The sequence below is a fragment of the Lontra canadensis genome, unplaced genomic scaffold (assembly GCF_010015895.1).
Source record: "Lontra canadensis isolate GAN:19392208 unplaced genomic scaffold, GSC_riverotter_1.0 scaffold4, whole genome shotgun sequence".
Lineage (NCBI taxonomy): Eukaryota > Metazoa > Chordata > Mammalia > Carnivora > Mustelidae > Lontra > Lontra canadensis.
Genome location: NW_022630998.1, coordinates 36063618 through 36086732, shown reverse-complemented (window position 1 = coordinate 36086732; position 23115 = coordinate 36063618). Strand labels below are relative to the sequence as shown.

At 41.8% G+C, this 23115-nt stretch overlaps 1 protein-coding gene across 2 annotated transcripts in view; it reads left to right on the top strand.

Annotated features, from left to right (window-relative positions):
- SV2C (synaptic vesicle glycoprotein 2C) overlaps nt 1-23115 on the top strand; it is a 210029-nt gene that overhangs the window by 163637 nt on the left and 23277 nt on the right. For both annotated transcript variants that reach the window (XM_032848182.1, XM_032848172.1), the window contains 6 exons: nt 11672-11805; nt 12383-12472; nt 15593-15703; nt 16209-16297; nt 18776-18934; nt 22432-22565. In XM_032848182.1, coding sequence (XP_032704073.1) covers nt 11672-11805; nt 12383-12472; nt 15593-15703; nt 16209-16297; nt 18776-18934; nt 22432-22565 — 717 coding nt within the window. The remainder of the gene's footprint in view (nt 1-11671; nt 11806-12382; nt 12473-15592; nt 15704-16208; nt 16298-18775; nt 18935-22431; nt 22566-23115) is intronic.

Genomic DNA, 23115 nt, shown 5'->3' with positions numbered 1-23115 from the left:
CAACATCACCCATCATCAGGGAAATACAAATCAAAACCACAATGGGATACCACCTCACTCCTGTCAGAATGGTTAGTATCAAAAAGACAAGAAATAACAAGTGCTGGCGAGGATGTGGAGGAAAAAGAACCCTTGTGTACTGTTGGTGCATGTAAAAATGATACAGTCACTGTGGAAAATAATATGGAGATCCCCCCAAAACTAAAAAAATAGAAATATCATATCCACTAATTCCAATATGGGGTATTTACCAAAGAAAATGAAAACACCAATTCAAAAAGATAGGTGCACCCCTGTATTTATTGCAGCATTATCTGCAACAGCCAAGATATGGAAACAGTGTGTAGTGACAGATGAATGGATGAAGATGTGGTATATCCATCCAATGGAATATTACTCCACCATAAAAAAGAATGAGATTGTATCATTTGCAACAACAGGGATGAACCTAAAGGGCATTATGCTAAGTAAAATAAGTCAGAGAAATACAAGTCCCACATGAGTTCATGTATGTGTCATCTGAGAAATAACGAAAAACAGAAACTATTAAATCCCGGGAACAAACTAATGGTTGCCAAAGGGGAAGGGAGAACAGGGATGGGCAAAACAGTTGCAGGGAGAGGGAAATACAGGCTTCCAGATAGCAAATGAATACATCATGGGGATAAAAGGGACATCACCGGAACAGAGTCAGTGGTATTGTTAGAGTGTGGTGACAGATGTTAGCCGCGCTTGTGGTGAGCACAGCCTAACGAGCAAAACTTGTCAAATCACTATGTTGCACACCTGAAACTAATGTATAGAACATTGCGTGTTTACTGCAGTTAAAAAATAACTGAACAGTATTCTAAGGACAGCTACTTTAAAGGCAGATCGACTGGGTTGCTAATATACAGAATAAATATCGTTGTTTTGCCGCAAGTCCTTTCTCAACCTTTGGGCATTTTTCAGAACTAATGGCAGTTCACAAGTTGGTTTAGTTTTATTTTGTTAAGTTCTGAAAGGGCTCCATTTCTTATCATGGAGCTATTCTCCAGAGAGAATTTCTGATGGCTTCATCTGTTCCAGACATAAGGTCTTAGAATCAGAGAGGAACTTAGAGCTTTGGAGTCTGTTAGTCCAACTTTCTACCTGTTGGAAGAATTCTTAATATTTAGTTATGTTTGCTTTTCAGTTTCCTAAGCCAGGGCATTAGCTTATGCAAGAGTTTATGTATTAATATAAACCTGCAATGGGACACCTGGGTAGCTCAGTGGTTCAAGCCTCTGCCTTCGGTTCAGGTCATGATCTCAGGGTCCTGGGATCGAACCCCACATCAGGCTCTCTGCTCAGCAGGGAGCCTGCTTGCCCCTCTCTCTCTGCCTAATTGTGATCTCTCTCTGTCAAAAAAAAAAAAACTTAATATAAACCTGTAAACATACACAGTTGTTTTTAAGTAAATATTTATGTAGGATAGAGAAGGAAAGTCAATGTGTCCCTATATATGCTATAAGATAATAAGTGTAAGTATATAAAATGTGTAGTTACAAAGTAATGAGCTGCCTTTTTATGCACTTATGATATAAGCTTCATTTGTATGTGGTCAAAATTTACCAATTCTATAGGCTACTATAGTATATAGTTAAAATCTTTGATAAAATTTTAATTGACCTACATTATCATAATACTAATGTTGTACTAGTGTCTGTCTAAAAAAGAAAATCCCAAAGAATCTTTGTTGAAAACAGAAACACGTATACACACTTCTTATGCTATCCGCTTTCTTCAAACCCTTAGACTCTTTCTTCCAGTGGAGTTTGGGAAGCACCATGCTTGAATGAGTCATTCATGCTTGCACCAGGAACTCTTTCTGGAAAGGCAGTCTTTTTCACTCTTTCCATATTTGAAGCCCTCACAGAAGATAATCCAGAAAAAATATTCTTTAAGAATAAGCTTCTGACTTTCAAAAGCCACTAGGAAGTTTCCTTCTTTGAAAGCATGGTTAGGATGACAAGTCACACTCAGGAACCAGGGGTATAACGTGACTTCCCTCTGCTGTTGACCACTCACTCTGCATTCCCAATGGTAGGACCAGAGCTCAGAGACAGAAAGAGAAACTAGCAGGAAAGATGAGCTGGTTGCTCCGGCCTGCTCTTAGAGACAGATGCCTCCCGCAGCTATGTGGACTTGGACCCTTGGGCCCTTTCCCTGGGGTGTATAACTCCAGTTGAATTGACTCTCTCTTTTTAAAGGTATGGTTATGTGCTGTGGGCAGATCCCTGCCCACTTTTTTTTTTGTAAAGATCTGTTTATTGGGAGAGAGAAAAAGAGAGAACACAGAGGGCCAGAGGATAAGGAGAGAGGCAGACTTCCCGCTTATTGCATAGCCCAACACCAGACTGGATCTCACAACCCTGAGATCATGACCTGAGCCAAACTCATGAGTTGGATACTTAACCAACTGAACCACCCAGGCACCCCCCTGCCATTTTTTTTTTTTTTTAATTGTGATTGCTTTGTGTGCCAGTGTCAGCAGTCGTGCTACATGATCGGCTCAAAATGCACCTGGCCTCTGCCCCAGGAATCCAAAATTAGCCTACAACTAGAGTTACCGGTTTAAAATCAAAGGTCTGTGAATATTGTTTTCTTTACGACCTGGAGACGCCAGGGCAATCTCTGGCGCTTTCTCATAGCTAGCCATCAATGAGCACTATAGTGTCAATGTTCAGATTCATCATAATCGGAATGAACATTAGTTTAGTTTTGAGAATTGTATGGAGACTGAATAGTATCAAAATTATCATCCCACTTTCCTTATCCTTTCTTCCCGTCACACTTTGTACTGGAGAAAAATCAAAGTCTTACAACTCTTCAAAAAAGTTTTTCCCCCCTTTTCATTAAATAGTATACAAAGGTTATAGAATACTCAAATAATGCCAAAAGTGAAAGTCCCCTGCTAGTACCCACCCTGTACCCTGAGTAGCCATTTGAAATAGCCATAATAAAATAGTTAAAAGAAAAGAACTTTTTTACTGAGCAAGCAGTGTAACTTGGACATTTCCTTGATCAGTTCAGAAAGATCAACCTCATTCTTTGCCAGTAGTTACACGGTGTGCTTTTGCATGGCTGTATCATAGTTGATTTAACTTTTCCCCTCACCCTGCTTCTTTCTCTTATTTTTTTTTTAATTTTTTATTTTATTTATTTATTTATTTTTATTTTATCTTTTTATTTTTAAATTTTTATTTATTTTATTTTTTTAGCAAATGAGGAGGAGGTGAAAATCTCTGCTATCAGCATCAGGGACTATCTGGCTGGTTCTGAAGTCACCGATGACATTAGATCCAGGACACCCTGAGTTTCTAGCCAAGCGTTAATGTTTCACATTGATTAGATAGTATATATTTTGTAAACCAGTGACCTGTTGAGGGGATAAAATTTTATTTCTGTAAGAATAAAATCAGAAATTTATCTGATCTTGTTCCCTTCCTAAGTGTGTTGCCACTTGAGAAAAGGGATTTTGAGCTACTTTTCCAAAGAGAATTTTGGTTGTCACTGACATATACAGGCAATTTACTTCTTAGCTACTAAAAACTCATCTCACATAGATTTATTGGTTATTAATACTGTTTGCTAATGTTTAAGAACATTGAATCTGTGTCTCGTGCCTAAAATCTGTCCTTTGGGGGCTCCTGGAGAGTCCCATGTCGGGGGTCCCGGTTCAGTGGGGAGTCTGCTTCTTCCTCTCACCCCTGCTCATGCTGTCTCTCTCTCTCTGACCCTGTCTCTCAAATAAATAAATAAATAAATCTTAAAAAAAGAAAATCTGCCTTCTTACCAAAGACTGTGTCCCACAAATATCACAAAACTGGTGCCCAGATATAGATTGGTAAAGTAGGTGCTCATTCACGACTGCATCAGCCACTAAGCCCCCCAAAAGAGCGCAAAAGCCAGCATTCTTCTTCCACATGCATCACATACCTCTGCCTTGGCTCTCTGAAAAATTTCAGACAGTCATGCAACTGGGGAGGCAGCTGGTTTCTGCAGTCCTCCAGCACATTGGCTCAAGGCTTGTAAATGGCCTTGATTATTATGCAAGACACATAATGCTCTCATTAGCGCCATGCTGATGAGCGCTGTGCAGGAACTGCTTTCTGTAATACCCTAACTAAGGTCCTTCCTTGTGTGGAATTTACATTATATGTAGATAAATCTCTCAGTATGACATTTTAATGGGTATTTTTTTTTTAAACAAAGTCCAAAAGACAATTAGAACCACCACCCACGCAAGAATCACTTTTTCTTTTTTTTTTTTTTAAGACAAGAAAGGCATGGTGCCAACAGTGGGTTCATTTAAGATGATCAATTTTTCTAAGTGCAGATGAGCATCTAGATGCAACAACCCACCTTCCTGGATGCATGTGGCCTGGTTTCATATGCTGGCCCTTCACTCCTATTGATGTCTCCCCGCTTCTTGATGTTGGTGATTTAGGTTTTCTATCATTCTCAAATTCAAATGTAAGCCATACTGAAATCAAAATGGGGAGGGGTCCCAGGAATTCATGGCTGAACAGTTATGGTGGCCACTTCATTCTTTTGTTCATTTTTAGATCCAGATAATGGTATTTAGTTTATAAGAACATCTGCAGGGCCATTTCTCAGGACTGTCACTGAGTCTGTCCCTCATCTGGGCCATAGAAGATCATCCATCAGTCTTTGACCCCCTTTCTCAGGAGCCATGTCCTAAATGGGGAGTAGCATTGGTCTCCCTTTCTAGGACTCCCTCCTCCCACTCAAGGGCTGTCCTCCCTTTCTCCAGGTCAGAGGGTTAGAAGGAAAAGGTTAGGGACCAGGTATGGCACAACCTGTCATGGCTACTCTCATCGACTTCTTAAATATTGATTTGAATTGTAGCTCTAACTTGAGTGTTAGGAACTTAAGAATTCACTCTTCGTTCAGGACCCAAATCAGAAAAGAAATTTCGCTAGGGTTCTGGAGAAAATACTCTTTGGGATAGATACCTCTGTCTCTTCTGTACCCCACCACACTTTCTTCATAAGCTGTTCCAGCACGTGTGGGACTGTTTGTTATATCTGTTAACTAATTTACCTCTTCTCCTAGACTAGAAATCCTCGAGGACGGAAAAGAAGTCTTATTGACCTCCACATTGTAGAGCATTGTGACTAGCATATATAGGTACTCAATGAAAATATGAATGAATAAGCAAAGTAAATTAAGATGATCACTAGGCAGTAGGGAAATGCAAATTAGAACCATGATAAAATACCATTACATACCTATTTGAATGGCCGGGGAAAAACAAAACAAAACAAAACCTTAAACTGCCAAAACAGTGGTAGGAAGGGTCTGAAGGAGCTAAAAGTCTCTCACACTACTGAGGGGAATGTAAAAACATACAGCCATTGTGGAAAATAGTTTGGCAATTTCTTATAAAACTAAACATAAACTTATCCTATGACTCAAGTAGCCTACTCCTTGGTGTTTATCCAAGATAAAAGGAAAACTTTGGGACATAAAAATATCTGACTGAAATGTTGACAGCTGCTTTATTTATAATCCCCTAACACTGAAAACAATCCACTGTCCTTCATCTGGTGAGTAGGTGAACAAACTAGGACCTAGCCACACAAGCCAGTTGTACTCGGCCGTGAAAAGAAACAAACTATTGATAAGTGGAGCAGTCTGCGTGGATACATTCATCTAAGTCTATCAAGCCAGATTAGGATTCCACTTAGATGACATTCTGGAAAAGACAAAACTATAGGGACAGAGAAAAGACCAGTGGTTATCGGTGGTTAGGAAGGGAGGAAAGGTTGATGGATAAAGGTCAGCGGGAAGGAATGTTTTGGGCTGATGGACCTGATCTGCCTCTTGATAATGATGGCGTCCACATGACTGTGCATTTCTCCAACTCATAGAACTGGATACCTGAAAAGGTAATAAATTTTATGTTATACGAATTACTAATTTAATTTGGTAAAGTAAGTCGAGGTTGTTTTGCTGTTAAGTGTGAATGTAAAAAACATCAGAAGAGGGGCGCCAGGGTAGCTCAGTGGGTTAAAGCCTCTGCTTTCGGCTCGGGTCATGATCCCAGGGTCCTGGGATCGAGCCCCGCATTGGGCTCTCTGCTCAGCGGGGAGCCTGCTTCCTCCTCTCTCTCTGCCTGCTTCTCTGCCTACTTGTGATCTCTGTCTGTCAAATAAATAAATAAAATCTTAAAAAAAAAAAATCAGAAGAAAACTAGGCTTCCAGCCTCAGTGATCTAGCACATGTTCATATACTCCCAGAGGACTATATGGCACTTGCTATAGTCACTGAGACTATATTGGTGAGTAACAAAAACAGAGTTCCTACTCTTCTGGTGGGGAGAGGGACAGAGAGAAAACATGTCATCAAATCAATGCAGTTGATGGGTTTGGATAGCCGTAAATGCTGTGGAAACAATAAGATAGGCCTTGGTGACAGAGAGTGGGATTGAGGGTTTGGCCTCTCTGAAGAGATAACCTTAAACCTACAGGAAGGTGGGAAGGAGGTATCAACATATACAAAACATATGCAAATATCAACATATACGGAGCAGTCCTGGGAGAGAAAATAGCAAATGCAAAGACTCTAAGGGAACTACAATAAGGATGAGATGGCCTGAAAGACACTCTCACTTTCAAACCTCATAGAAAGGACAACTAAAATAGAACAAATGACCCTAAGATGAAATTAAGCTTTGAATGTTCAAAGAACTGTGAGCCGGTAGGTAGGGCCTGAGCAAGAGGGCAAGGGGAGCAGCAGAAGATGAGTTCAGGTAAATAGCTAGGGATCTGTTTCTGTTGGCTCCATAGACCATGGTAAGGCATTTGGAGTCCGTCCAAACATCTGGGGAGTCATTGAATGCTTTTAAGCAGCAGAATGAAGTGCTCTTGTTGACATTTTAGTTTAGTTTATTTCTTTTTAGTGATCTTTACACCCAATGTGGGGCTCAAACTCACAACCGCAAGATCAAGAGTCATGTGCTCTTCCAACTAGGCCAGGCAGGTACCCCTCAATTTTGTTGAAGTAATCTCTACACCCAATGTGGGGCTTGAACTCATGACCCTGAGATTATAAATCGCGTGCTTTACTGACTGAGCCAGTCAGGCACCCCCTCTTACTAATGTTTTAAAAGGGTACGTCTGGCTGCTGTTGGGGGAGTGGCCTGTGGTAAACTGGGGTGGGGGGCCAGGGAAAGGAGAGTGAAGCTTCTGCTGTAGGTCAGGGGTACAATGCTGTCGACAAGGGGTTTGGCGGTGCCAGGGAGATGAGGAGAAGTAGGTGGCTTTGAGTTCTGTTGGAAAGAAGGAGCTTGCAGAGAGATTGGACCTTGAGTGTGGTGAGGGGAAAAGAGGAATCGAGGGATAAGGTCTTGGTTTTTGGCATGAATATCTGAGTGGCTGGCAGTGTGTCATTTGCCAAAACAGGAACATTGAAGGAAATGTGAGAGTTTTCTTTGGTAGCAGAGCGAGAAATCAGAAGTTCCATTTTGGACACAGTAACTCCGAGATGCCCATTAGATACCTCTGTGAAGATGTGAATAGGCAGGTGGAGATGGGTTTCTGGAGCTCTAGAAAGAGAAGAGGCTATGTTTCAAAGATCCTGGCCTATAGTTGTTGCTTAAAGTCATGGAAATACAGGAGTCTGCCTAGAGAGCACCTGAATCCAGAGAACAGGACTGACAATCAATATTTAGGATACACTGACTTGGGAGAGCTAGTGAGAGAAAGAATCACATGAAGAAACTGAAGGAAAGCCAGTGAGCTGAGAAAGAAACTAGCACATGTAGTGATGAGGAAGACAAGGGGAAAAGTTCTTCAAAGAGAAGAAAATGACCAACTATATGGAATGATTTAGACAGCTCGAATAAGACGAGGACAGAGAAGTGCCTCTTAGATTTGGCAAGACAGATGACCTTGACTGGCACAGCTTCTGTGGTTTTAGGGGCAGAAGCCCATTTACGGTGAGAAAGTGGAGACAGTTGCTCTAGACCATTCTTTTGAGAATGAGGACAGAGGAGTATCAGTGCAACTGGAGAGTCCTGTGGGGGTCAAGGTAGGGTTTTTTCTTAGATGGTGGAGATGGGTGTGCTGATGGAATGACCCATCGAGTAAGATGAGAGAACACCATGAAGAGGGCCAGAGAGGAGGGACAGGAGATTATAGTTCTGTCCTTGAGAGAGAGAAGGAGGAGTCACGAGACAGATTGGCTTTGGACTGGTTACAACAGGCCAACTGCCAATGATCCTGAGGGAAGAGGGAGGGTGCAGACAGCTGCAGGTGGATGGGAGATTCAGGAGCTTTGAGAAGATGAGAGGTGTGCCCTTCTCTCTGTGTTTGTGTTCTCAAAACAGTAGGGTGGGGGTCAAGTGCAAGAAATAGAACAGACTGCTAGGGATTTGAAGAGAGACAAAAAAGGGGTACAACAGAATTTTGGAGCCTGGGGAAGCACATACTGCAAAAAACGGAGAGAGAAGAGTGGACCCCACCCCCTTTATATAAATCAAGAACACAGTGCGTGTGCACACGCACACACCAAGCAGGGGCCTGAGACCACTTCACGGCTGATGAAATACAGAAGGGTGTGAGCCGCCATGATCAGGCTAAACTTAAGCTGCTGGACAGAAGATGATACCCCTGAAGAAAATGCATTTTGAGTTGGCGACTCTGACCTGCTAGCTCTCCTCCGGGATTGGATTCTGTTTGTAGTTCAGTGTCCTCCGTGGCCTGAAAACTGCTCAAATAGAATCACATTGCACTCAGTCTCCTCCCCCACTGATGTGATGTTCAGGAATAGTGAGAGTGAAGGGCAGTATTTCTAAGACCAGCTATCAGAAAGGAGAAGGAAGTCCTAGGCGAGGCCTGCGGAGAAGTCCAGGCAAAAACCAGGAGCCGGAGGTTTCATAGAGCTGAAAATCTCCAATTTAATTGCTTTCAACCGTTGAAGCAGCAGAGCTGTGTGGCTTTCTTAATGCTGATGTAAGAAATCACTACAAACTGACTGGTTTTAGACCACCACGTAAGGTTGTTATCCTAAAATTCTGGAGGTTGGAAGTCTAAGTGAGTTGGTGGGGCTTGTAGGGGCGGGAGCAGAGAAGACAGCCCTCACCTTTTCCAGCTTCTGCAAGCCTCCTACCTTGCTTGCCTGTGACTCTGGCAACTTCTTCATAGCCCGCACTGCAGCACCCTCAGATCTCTCTCTGAGCTGACCCCTGACTTCCCTCGCCACATCTCCTCCTCTCCCTTTCTCTTACAAAAAGGCTCTTCTGCTTCTGTAGGTCGGCTCCGCTCTGTGGCATAATCAGTCTACCTCAAGATCCTTAACTGAATGCCCCCTGCAAGGTCCCTTTGCCATATAGGGTAACAAAGTCCCAGGTCTGGGCATGCGGTCGTCTTTGAGCAGGGAGGGAGCCCTATTCTAGCGCCAGAAGCTTTCAGCTCCATCCACTGGTGTGATGTCATCCTGTGCTTAGCTTTGCATTTGCTTCATTCCACCACCCAAAACTTTTCTTTTTTATCCAGCATGTCAAATAATAGGACCTAGAGCTTTTTAAAAAGATATTCTTGGGCGCCTGGATGGCTCAGTCGGTTAAGCATCTGCCTTTGGCTCAGGTCATGATCCCAGGGTTCTGGGATGGAGCCCTACATCGGGCTCCCTGCTCGGCGGGAAGCCTGCTTCTCCCTCTCTCCCTGCTTGCATTTTTTCTCTGTCAAATAAATAAAATCTTTTAAAAAAAGATATTCTTTGAAACAGACTTTCTGATCAAATGTGAAGTGAACAAGGCATGTTTTCTCTGTTCCATCAATTTTTTTTTCTGTGTTTTGGAGATTTGGACTTTGGAACTCCTGCTCCATAAAACCCTGTGAGGAGACATCCCCTTTTAAAGTTCATGATGTGGTTAATTTACCAATTCACATAACCCTCATGTATTAAATTCCCAGAAAATGTTTATTAATCTAGGATTGATGTAGTGTGTCATTGACATTTATGTCATTTGTCAACAAATTCTGTGTTTATGAGCAAGTGTACGTGGACACGAGGCTGGGGTGTGGTATATGACTCTGCCTCAGATCCTGGTAGAGAAGATGCTGTGGCTTGGTGGCCCTGAGAAAGTTACATCAGCCTCAGAATCGCACTTGGCTTCTGGGTAAATAATGAATAAGTACACTGCTCTCCTGGGGATGGGGTATAAAATACCTGACTTTTGGTCACAGAACGCCGTCTATATGCCAAGTATTGCCAAAAACTGAAGTGTTGCCTCATGTAATTCATCTATATCTCTATACATTTCCTTTCTGTTTTCAATTAGATTTTATATCCCTCATTATTTCTCATTTAGAATTGTGTTTGAATTTAGCCATCATCCATTTTATATTCATGCAAATATCAGCTTCCTTTTAGTTCTTTTTTTTTTACCTACTGTTATTTAAATTTTATTAAAGTTCTTTTTTACTTGTTATTTCATTTCAGCTTTTATTTACTTCTTACACTTAGCTATAACTAGGGGACTATGGCAGTGGGATTCCTGGTTATTCTCAGCAGATTTTCCTTTTAGTTCTTAAAGAGATTTCTGTTTGCATCCCATTATGCTTGTTTTTTATTAGAGTAAAAACACTATTTAGAAACGATAAATTATCTTAATCTATTTTAGGACATGTGCATATGGAGAGATACCACACCTGCCATTTCTTCACAACTGTACTGCTCAGGGATGCCTGGGTAGCTCAGTTGTTAAGCAGCTGCCTTCTGCTCAGGTCATGATCCCAGGGTCCTGGGATGGAGCCTTGCATTGGGCTCCCTGCTCAGCGGGAAGCCTGCTTCTCCCTCTCCCACTCCCTCTGCTTGTGTTCCCTCTTTTGCTGTCTCTTTCTTTGTCGGATAAAGTCTTTAAACAAAACAAAACAATCAGTACTGGTCAGGGTGCTGGCAGGAAACCAAGGACACCCTCATAAGGGATCACTGAAGAGTCACTTGGAAACAGTGAAAAGAAACCCAGAGGGAATAATAAAGCACCTAGGAGCTAGCTGCAGGAGAGTATCTTGTACCTACCTGTGCATCAGAGGGCACCAGGGCAGAGGGATTGCTGAAAGCTGACAAGAGCTGTGGCTGTAGGAGAAGGTCCCAGGGGATGGGCATACCCAATGCCAAATATCCCCCAGCCAAGGGAAGGGAGAAGGGAAGCAAGGGAAGGAAATACCCTGAATGCTGCTTCTACCCTCCCAGACCCAGTGGAAGCCAATGCACAAGGGAGCCAGTTGATGGCCCCATAGCAGTCCATTTCCCGGCCTGCAGTGGTGGGGAGGGAGGAGGGCAGTGACCAGGAGGAGCAAACAGAACATGCTCCAGCACAGGGGTCTGTTGGAAAAAGTATTCCAAATTAATTTATCATGGCCTTTGGAATTCGGTTGTACAGAAACACACGTGTACCCCATACTTAAGCCCTGACCCCTTTGGTTTCTTTCTCTCACCACTGCTATTGGTGTTTGTAAAGTTGAGTTGGTCACTGTGGCTAATGCCCAGATCGGCTCAAGACTTAACAATACATTTGCTGTGGAGACACCCACAGTGATTAGGGGAAGGGTCCTCGCTTTCCCAGCAGGCCATCTGAGAGGCGCTCTCCTTCACGCTTCCATTCTTGCTTTTCTAGGATGGAGCTTCAGCATGGGGTCAGCTTACCAGTTCCACAGTTGGCGTGTGTTCGTGATAGTCTGCGCGCTCCCCTGTGTCTCCTCGGTGGTGGCCCTCACATTCATGCCTGAAAGCCCACGGTTCTTACTGGAGGTAATGTGTATTACTATGAAGAGTTAAGGGAGCCACACACATTGGAACAAGTTCCTTGTTAATTCTAGGAAAGTGTGTGGACGTTTTCCCTTGCTGCCATGGGACCATAGAGGGATTGGTTTCACTGAGACATGTTTTATTTTACTTTTTTCATTATTATTTTTTTATTGTGTTATGTTAGTCACCATACAATACATCATTAGTTTTTGATGTAGTGTTCCAAGACTCATTGTTTACATATAATGGAGACATGTTTTAAAAGACCAGTGTGTGAAAAAGCTGCCTCATGGCCAGAAAGCACTAATTTCCTTCTCAAGCAAGTAACTTTTCCCTCAATGAAGAGACTTTGTCTTGCTTTTTTATACGTGAACTTTTCACAGCCAAAGATAGTTCTAGTCACTAGAAATAGTTCTAGTCACATCCCTTGAACTGCTCACATACTTGAGGCTGTCCAGTGGGATAACCCATTTGTGCAATTACACCCAGCTTGCTTTTACAACACAAGATGGTTATTGGAAAATCGGGGAGAATAAGTGTTTTACCTTCTAGCCCTTCAGTGTCTGTTTACATTTCTTAGGTTGGAAAACATGATGAAGCGTGGATGATCCTGAAGTTAATTCATGACACAAACATGAGAGCACGGGGTCAACCTGAGAAAGTATTCTCGGTAAGTACCTGCTTCTCAGCAAATCATCTATGCCAGGTGCAAGGAAACATTTTCTGAAAAGGACAGATTGTAAATTTTTCTCTCTACACCAGCTACGCTTATCTTTTGGTTCCTCATATTTCCACTTCACTTAGACGTATTGCTCTCACTGGCTCTGTGCTCACTGGCTCTGTGCTTGCTGTTCCAAAAGATGGAATGTTCTTACATCTTGTAGTTACCAAGTCTACTCTCAGTGGGGAAAGCCAGTCTAAATTAACGAAAATTGGATGGATGGAATTTTTTGGAAGGAACAGTGGTTTAAATTTTTTTATATAGGCAGTCATGCGATTAGACTAATGATGTTTTGTCTCAAATAGGTTTAGGCAGACATACAGTAAGACATAAGGGAGACATAAATAAGATCTTCAGTGTCTTATAAATAACACCAAATATAGGTGTTAAAACATATGAAATAGTTCCTTATTAAGCAGTCTGTTGACACCTTATTTGTTTCTTTTTTACTTAGGAAACAAATTTTTCATATTGTAAATATATACTTAAGTTTGGCCTTTATCTACATTACCACACATTCTTCGTTTAGCGTATTTCTTTTCTAATGCAATGTTATGGAGAAATGGAGGTCAGTAATGGATGTCTTCTATTGAGGACCTGGAAATGTCTGAATAAACCCTTCTTTTAAGCAGATGCACAACAGAGGAGGGATTTTTTTTTAATGAAACAATCAGAAGGCTGGAGGAATCTTGAGGCATCATTTAGAGACTCCATGTCACTTAACCCTTCTTAGCCACATGAGGAAAAACGCTTTACCAAGGTGATCTTCTGAGGTGAATCTCTCCAGGGCCTCACTGTGCTACTTACCTGCTTTTTCTTGTGGAAGGTTTGAGTTACCAAATTCACAAATGGTCATCCATGTTGTTACTACATTATGTGAGAATATGAGGGAATACTTCAAAAGAATGGGTAATCTCAGAGTCATTTATTACGTGACTTTCAAAGTCATTACATCATTCCAACATGACAGCTTTGTCCTTTTTCCTGTTATGCCCACAATACAGCAAATCTGCATGCATTCCTCCAAAACCTTCTTTTCAAGCTCTTCTTCTTATGCCCCTACCTTAAATATTGTTTTCCAGGACACTCTTTTTACCTAATTTCTCTTTTAACCTAATATTCTTTCCTTAGCTGATTCCAGCTCTCCATCTCCTAATGGGCAGTTCTCCTGAGCTCCAAATACACATGTTGAAGGACATTATGGACATCCTTCTATGTCCTTTCAAATCTGAATTTCTAAGTCTGACTTCGCATCTTAAGAGACTTCAAGCTTCTTCCTTTTACTGAATTCTATCAGAAGATACCACCAGGACCATGAAACTGGAAAACCCTTAAAACTACCCTGTTTCTTGTTTCCCTTTATCCCCATAATAGTCAAGGACTCACTCTGTCCTAATATTTCCATCCTAAATATCATTCCTTTTTGTTCCTTACTTTTGACCCTACTGCCACTGATTTCTTTCAGCCCTCATTACTCACTGCCCTCTGCCCTTGGACTGTTCTTCAGGAATCTAAAACTCTTTGTAGTTGTCCAGTACCTTGTTTTCTCTCACAACTCGGGATGTTTGCACATGGTATCTCCCATGCTTGGAATGGCCTCCAAGTGATTCACATACATGGCAAATGACATACTTCTCCATAAGTCCATGAAGATTTCTCTCATTCCCAATTCAACTTGGGTGTTCAGTAAAATACATCTTTTTCATCTAATAAATATTGATCTCCATTAGAGGTTTTTTTCCTTTGTATGGTAATTTGTTTTTGGAACTCCATAGTCTAGTGCTGAACCTGGTACCCAGGGAATTCCCATGAATGAATGAACAAACATTGGTGAGGAGGGAAGAAGAAGCCTCCCACAAATAGTATGTTGAGAGATAAGAACACCTCTTTGATTTAAACAATCTAGAGTATCACAAAGTAATGCCTCCATGGATTATTTTGAGCTGACTCTATTTGGAATCCCACATTTAACTCAGACATTATTTTCATTAAATACAGACCTCTTTGTTGGCATAGCAGGAAGAGGCTACTGCTTACCTCATATAATTTGGAAGATGCTGAGGGTTCCCAAATCACCACTGTCAAAAGACAGTGTACCTGGATTCTCACAGTAGAAGTCCTGCTTTGGATATGGACAGAATCTCCAGAAAAAAAAGGTGTTTAAAAGTGACCCCTGGCAGGGGTAACATTTGTGCAATTGTCTGTGTTCTCTCTAAAAGTTGAATGAATGTTGACTAACAGGGTAAGATGGGACAGGTCCACAAAAGGAACCTTTTTTTTTCCTTGTTTGTTTTTTTTTTTTTTTCTTTTTTTTTTTTTTTTTTTTTCTTTTTTTTCTCTTTTCAGGCTTCATTCTCTTTGTTGAAAGCATTGCCTTTCCCATGTCTGGCTTCTTTTCCCAAGCAGAAGAGGCTAATTTAAGTCCTAAATGCAGCCCTTCCCAGTGATCTCCCATCATTTATTTCCCCTCTGTCACTGCAGAACCCATGTTAATGCTTCCAGTCAGGGCCCATTCTCTGGACTTTGCACCGTGCTTGCCCGTGGCTATTTGCTGACCAGCCGCTGTGGGTTAGGTTACAGGAAAAGGAAGAAAGGGTCATAAAATACAAAGATAACTTGTAAGAACACAAGTTGAATGAGGAAGCTTTAAGAACTATGTTGAGGGACCAAATTCAACAAATCCATGGGCTCCGAAGTAAAGTATGTACAATCACTTCAGTCCAAGCAAAATAATTCTTATTCCAGAAGCTAATCTCTCTGAATGTTTTATCTGTGAAATGTTTGCCTTTATGGTTATGCTGCAAAGAAGGGCATTTTGGTTTTATATTACTCTATCTCTACTTGTTCTTCCCCCTTTCTCTATAGTATTCCTTCCCATTCATTCTTCATGCAGTTCTTCCAAGTGGTGTTGGGATCCATATATTTCTATGCTCATGGTCTAATGTAAGAACGGAATGATTATCAGATACCTGCTTGCTTTTTTGGAAGTTGGGCTTTGCTCCTTTCAAAACAAATGATAGGCCTTCAGAGAAGAGAACTCAGCAATTGGCACTGTGTTGCTCTCTACAGGTCCACAGAATCAAAACCCCCAAACAAATAGATGAGCTGATTGAAATTGAGAGTGACACAGGGACATGGTACAGAAGGTGTTTTGTCCGGATCCGCACGGAACTCTATGGAGTAAGTAACAGACACCCCCAACCCTCGCCAGCGTGTGCTGGCTAACATGGTGGCTTTAAGGTTGGTCAGAAGCAGGGTGGATTATGACCATTCCATGAGTGAGCCTGTGCCCCCTGCTGTCCAGGACACCTCATTTTCCTGCACTGGGACCAGGTGAAAGGACTCCTCTCCCACCCACCCCCACCCCCCCATCCCCGGGACAAGTGGGCTAGCCAAGACATTCATTCCAAAGACATTCCATCTTTGGGAAGGGAAGTGCTAGGCAAGGAGTCTTGGCAAGGCTGAGACACACAGAAGTTTTAAGTTACTTTGTCCATTGGCTTCCTGGAAGCTAAAAAAGTGAAACTTGCAGGATTTGGTTTCCTAGAGCCTCCAGCCTTGACACTGGAAGTTCCAATGAATCTGGCTCAAAGAAAAGTCAGTGTTTTAATAACTGGTGAAGGCATTTGGGGAGTGGGTTCACTGCATAACCGCATAAGAAAACTAACTGTTTAATATTTTACAGATCTGGTTGACTTTCATGAGATGTTTCAACTACCCTGTCAGGGAAAATACAATAAAGCTTACAATAGTTTGGTTCACCCTGTCCTTTGGGTAAGTAATATTTCAGTTCTTGGTGAGTGAAATCTTTGTATTTCCACATGGTAACTCCCAGTCCCATGGCTCTCCTTTCTTAAACTCTTTGATGCTGTTAATATGTTAGGAAGGATTTTTTTTTTTTTTTCAGTTTAGGTTTGCTGGCCCTGACAGTTTTTATAAATGACTTACTTTATTTTGTCATAATGCTGGGTGGCAAAACCAATAGTCCTTGGAAAGTCTCACGAGACCATGGGTGATTTGCTCCCCTTGGCTTCTCCACCCTCCTCTCCTTTGCTCGCCACAGCCACAGCAACCTTCTTGCTTTTCCGTGAACATGCCAGAACGTTCCCATCTCAGGGAACTGCCTTAGCACTGCTGCCCAGACATTGCCCAGCTCATTTCCTCAACTCTTTTGAGACTTGGCTCAGATGTCACCTTCCCAGGCTCATCTTCCTTAAGCATTTACTTAATGGCAGTCCCTCAGCACTCCCTGCCCCCTTCTCAGCCTTATTATTCCCCCAGAGCACCTTCTGTCTTCAAATATACAGAAAAGTTCTTTATTCTATACAGAGTAAAGCTCTGTCTTCCCCTCTGTGGAAGCTCCGTGAGGACAGGGATTTTAAACTGTCTTGTTCACTCCTGTATGCCCCTGGAACATAGTAAGTGCTCAATAAGTAATTAATGAATGAAGTCTCCATTTATGTGTACTAAGAAAAGAGATAGAAAGAAAATATCAGAATTTTATTAGCTAATAGCTTTAGAATATTGTATCCAACTCTATTTTGCACAATTTACTGTTTAAAAGAGACAGTTAGATAATACCCTATACTTTCAGGTCTGTTGGCTCTTAATGCCCTATTAGAGCCCAGCATCAATGCTGCAGGTTCTATCTGCAAACCTCCCTAATGCAAACAGGCGAGTGATCAAAGACGGTCAGTCTTTCATAGTGCCATGAGGAGTAGCAATGGGAGAGACAGGGAAAGTGTGGATCAGAAGACCCAACACCTTCCTCTGCTCTGTGACTTGGAGATACTATACCAAGTTTTATTTCCTTATTTCCAAATTAAGAGGGATGCTTCAGATTATGTAAAGTAACTCCCACTCAAGTTCTAGGAGACACATTAATCAATGAAGGTAGACAAAGCTGAAAAGTACCTACTATGTACTAAACACCCAGCTGGGCACAAAGGTAAGTAGTCAAAAGTTCTCCTCTTGATGTGGAGATTTACATGGTAACATCTGGTTTGCTGATATTTTGTTATTTATTGCTGACCACATTGTAAGCTTTACAGATTCCTTGTAATGTCCCTAAAATGTTAAAGAGTGCCTATATTTGGTGGATATTCAGGAAACGTTCACTGAATAAATGAAAAATTAGGTGAAACTCCTCCATGTCATGATGATGTATGCTCCAGGCCAACTTGTTTCCCTCATTGTTGCCATTTTCAAAGATTTTTGTCCTGAGTATATGAGTTGAGAGCAGGGTAATGGATGTTCAGGGTGCATGTATCCTTTAAATGAATATTTTACCCCAATTGTTGGATCATAGGCATTTTTGCAAAGAAGGCCTAGGGATAGCCAACAGACATATGAAATATACTGTCACAGCTGATAAGGGACATACAGATCAAGACTACAATGAGATATCACCTCACATCTGTCAGAATGGCTAAAATCAGCATAAGAAACAACAGATGTTGGGGAGGACACACAGAAAAGGGACCCTCCTGCACTGTTGGTGGGAAGGCAAGCTGGTGTAACCACTCTGGAAAATAGTACGGAGCTTCCTCAAGACGTTAAAAAAAAAAAGCTGCCCTATGACCCAGCAATTGCACTAGCCACTTATCAACTGCACAGTAGCCATATGTGGTTAGTGGCTGCTGTACTAAAGAGCACAGAGTGCCTGAGCTGTTCCCTGCTGGAATCATACCTAAGAGAGTATAGCAGCAAGTGGAAATAATCTGGATTTTCAGATAATAACCCGAATGACCCTTCTCCCAGCCTTGAACCCCTTGAGAAATGGGTCTCTGCCCTTGAGCTCTGCTACTGTATCACAGTAGTGTAGGAACCCAGAAATAGTCCCCATGAGTAAAGAGGTCATTCTTTAATGGTACTCAGAGTTTGGGGACCCCAGGATTTTGTACCACCAGATTAGGAGATGGGGTTCCTCAGTGAGGCCTAGGGTGATGAGAAGAGCATCAGGGTCAGGAAGCCCTGTGTTGGTATAGGATGCAGGTCCCTGTCCAAAAACAGAGGGCAGAACTCCTCCTATCCATGGGGCTTCCCAGGCTGGCTCTCTGGCATGATTTTTGCGGGCTGATGCGTTTTGGGAAGATGGCTGCTCCATGATTCCTTCTGTAGCAGGGAGCGGATCAGAATCACAGGTGCTTCTCCAGGAACCCCTGCCTCTCTGAAATTATCACTTGGCAGGGGTCGGTCATTGCCACGGGCATGCGGGCACCCATACAAACTCCTGTGTCTTTGTCTTTGCAGGTACTATGGATTATCTGTGTGGTTCCCTGACGTCATCAAACATCTGCAGTCGAACGTGTTGCCCATTGAAAAGATTGAGAGAGAAAAATTTTCAAATTTCAGTGTTAACTTTACAATGGCCAATCAGTTGCACATGGGAGCAGAGTACGACAATGGCAGGTCCAGAAACTTTGAAATAACTTAATCTGCTGTCTGTTCTGAAAAAAGTCTTTCTTCTTAGCCTTTGCTGCATGGAAGCATGCACTGCTGTTTGCTTGTTTGTTTGTCTTAGTTTGTACATTAGTCATTTTCAGACTGAATTTAAACACTTCCAAATGGGCTTTAAAAAAAAAAAAAAAAAGGTATATGTGTATCAGTCCTTGACTTAAAACTGCTTCTGAAACTGCTGCTTCACATTTGTGAAGTAGCGGAATTAACTGGTATGAAAAGAAAATTTAAAGAGACCCTGGAAAGCAACAGAAATAAGTCATGGGAGAGAAGAGGGAGGAGTACAAGGCAATAAGATGGTTGATGGTTGGGACGCAGTTGGTTGGACGACTGCCTTTGGCTCAGGTCATGATCCCGGAGTCCCGGGATCTAGTCCTGCATCAGGTTCCCAGCTCCACGGGGAGTCTGCTTCTCTCTCTGACCTTCTCCTCCCTCGTGCTCTCTCTCACTGTCTCTCTCTCAAATAGATAAATAAAATCTTAAAAAAAAAAATTTAAAAAAAAAAAGATGGTTGATGGTGCTACTTAATTCAGACAAGAAATCCGTAGTATAACATGATGCCTGTCTCTTACCCCTGAGAAGGAGGACCACTTTCAGAAGCCCTTCCTTCTCCACTAGGCTGAATCTGGAAGTGATGTTACATTGTACCAGTAAGACTTTCCCTTAAAGAACAGAAATGATTCCCCAAAGTACAGGGCTTTGAAAATACAGAATAAGTTAGCAAAGGACTTTTTTGAAGATGGACTCTGAAATGCCTCTTGGTATGCACAGAGAACTGGCTTAGGAACGTGGTTCCAGCACATTCTTTCATCGGGGGAAAGGAATAGACGAGATCATTTCTGTTAGTTGTCATCTGGGTAAATAATGGCTGGTGTGTGCTCCTGATGGTTAAAACATTGTTCTTAGGAAATTGTCCCAAAGGCAGAGTAATTTTTTAAAAGTAAAAAATTTTTAAAAACTGGACCAAGTTTTCCCAGACAAAACCGCTTTGGAAGGATGAAAAAGAATTCTGTAGGATACTTATGGTTTATATGATGAAAGGGAGAATTATGAAGTAGGAGATAATTGTTTAAATTGGCAATTCCACAAGGGGCTTAATCCTTATGCAGGCCATGTAGGATCACCTTCATTCTCCCACATAAAATCCCAACCCAAGCCTGCACTTGTCTTTCTGTGGAAACTTTGGAATGGCAGGGTAAAAATTTACTTCATTGATTTTTAAAATTGTTGTTACTCCATTAGACATGTCTGATATGTTTGTGTCTCTGACCTATTTTTTTTTAAAGATTTTATTTATTTATTTGACAGAAAGAGATCATAAGTAGGCACAGAGGCAGGCAGAGAGAGGGGGAAGCAGGCTCCCCACCAAGCAGAGAGCCCGATGCAGGGCTCAATCCCAGGACCCTGAGATCATGACCTGAGCCGAAGGCAGAGGCTTAACCCACTGAGCCACCCAGGCACCCCCTCTGATCTATTTTAAATGATGCTTGTTAAAGTTCTAAGCCAACTCTTTGGTCACCACCAGGAAGTTTTTTACATTAGCAAGATAATTATTAGCCATTTTAATAGTATTAAAATCCCTGTAAAACATATATATTTATTTTAGAAGGCGATAGAATTTTTATCGATTTTCATTTATTTGTCTTTCAGGGAAATGCCGCTAGCTAACTCATTTTTTACAAAGAACTTTCCTATTCAATACCATAAAATGGCATCTCTCCTTAATGCCATGGTACTGATCTGGAATAGCCTCTGGGGTAGACTGTCACCAAACAAAGCGAAAAGAGTAGAATTGCGTGTTTTATTTGCTAGCACTCCATAAAAAGAATGCTCCGAAGAGCACATGAGAAACTGGCCACATTGGCCACCTCCGGACAAAAGAACTGGGAGGCTTAAGGTTGGCTGGGAAAAGACTTATTTTATCCTTTTTCACTGTTTTCAATTTTGTACCTTGTGAACTCTGTGTATATATTATCCATTCATAAAAAACCTGAAGTTGTTTTCCCTTTCTAAATTCACTTCTAGTTCAGAAAATTGATAATATTCTTAAAATGTGCCATTATTGGGACATCTGGGTGGCTCAGTTAGTTAACGGTCTGACTCTTGATTTCTGCTCAGGTCCTGATCTCAGGGTTGTGAGAGGTCGTGCTCCGCCCTCAGTGTGGAGCTAATTTCGGATTTTCTCTCCCTCCCTCTCTCTCTCCTTCTGCCCCTTCCCTGCTCACTCTCCCTCTTTTGAAAAAAAAAAAAAAAAAAAAAGTACCATTATTTACCCTTCTTTAATGGCAAACTTACGGTTTAGATGGATTTACTCTTGACCCCTGGAGTAGAGGTTGAAATGAGATTACTTTTTAAGAAGGTGTTATGTTAGGCCACAGAATTTTGAGCTGACAGATATCATCAGGCATTAAGGTGAGAACAATTTTGGAAGTATTGAAGAGGGTATAGCTTTTAAGCCGGTCAGCTTGCTTGCCTGGGAGGCTCAGACCCTTTCTGCCCCGAGTGGTATTTGGTGTAATAACTTATTCTCCAGTTGAACAAGCATTCTCCTCTCAGTGCCTGGCTAAGTATCGATTCATGATCTCTTAATAACTTACCAAGACACAATGATGACTATCGATCCACGTCTTCTGGGAGACCTTATCAACACAGACAGATCTGGTCGTAGACTCTTTTAAGATGTTAGGATCATCATGACTGTTATTATCTTCACCATCTAGAACCCTTCACCCCTTGCAGCATTCAAAAAGGTATCTGCGCAGGTTTCATCATTCTACACTTTTCCAAAAAACAGGCAGAGCTCTCATCACTCTGCTTGGTTCAAGGAATACCAGTTGGCTTTGACAAGAAAATTATTCATGGAAATGAGGGTGACCTATGAGTTTCTTCCTTTCTATGAGCCCTGAGTCAATTGTTCCTCATGTAAATGAAGTCCAATTCTCATTGTTCTCTACCAGAAATCCCTATAGGAAAATGAAGAAGCCTTGAATTTTTAGCTTAGGAAACAGACTTCTGTCAAAAATGAGCCTGGGAGCACATTCTTAAGTTAGAGTCATTAACCTCAAATAAAGAATTTTCAAATAAAGGCATATGATCAAGAGCAAGAGGATAGGATTGAAAAATAAGAAATCGGTAGCCTCTGTTAGTCTCCAAACTACCTTCATTAACATACCCTACAAAATCTTTTGCCAACATTGCAAAAGCTAAGTGAAGTTTTCCTGAATGCCATCTCTTCTGTTGGAAAATAATATAGGTGAGCCGGGAGATAGCCAAAGGACAGGCTACGTGAAGAAGTGGGGTGGGCAGTTAAGAACCTAGAAGATCCAGAGGCTAATGTCTTTATGGAGAGTCCATAGTGGGGCATCAGATCTCTAAACCCATTTGACTTTACTTTGAACCCTGATGGACACAGTCATTGATAAGAATTTCTGTGTGTGTGTTTTGGGCAGATTTCTAGGGATGAAGTTCAAATCTGTAACTTTCAAAGACTCACTTTTTAAGGCCTGCGTCTTTGAGGATGTGACTTCAGTCAACACCTACTTCAGGAACTGCACATTTATTGACACTGTTTTTGACAACACAGGTAGGTGTGCTCCTTCGCCCTGCCTGGGGCCTCTTCAAATGGCCCAGTTCTGGGCAGAAACCTGATACCCCTGTGATAGTGTGGGCAGAGGCGTATGGGGAAAGTAGGTATTAAAGTATAAAGGAATGGATTTCCTTAATCAGATTTGATCATGGTTAAGCTTTTATTATTTCTCTCTGTCAGATTTAATGCCAATAGGACTTGCTGAAGTTCCAAGTTAAAAAAAATAAATCCTTGAGGCGCCTGGGTGCCTCAGTAGGTTGAGTGCCTGGCTCTTGATATCAGCTCAGATCATGATCCCAGGGTCAGGGTCAGGAGGTCCCAGGGTCAGGAGATGTCAGACTCTGCACTGAGTGTGGGACCTGCTTAAGATTCTCTCTCTTTCCCTCTGCTCCACACCCACCCACTCTGCTCACATGTGTACATGATTTCTCTGTCTTAAAAAGAAAAAATACCTTTGAGTAATTTTTTAAAAAGATTTTATTTATGTATTTGAGAGAGAAAGAGCACACAGGTGGGGGGAGGGGCAGAGGGAGAAAAAGACTCCCTG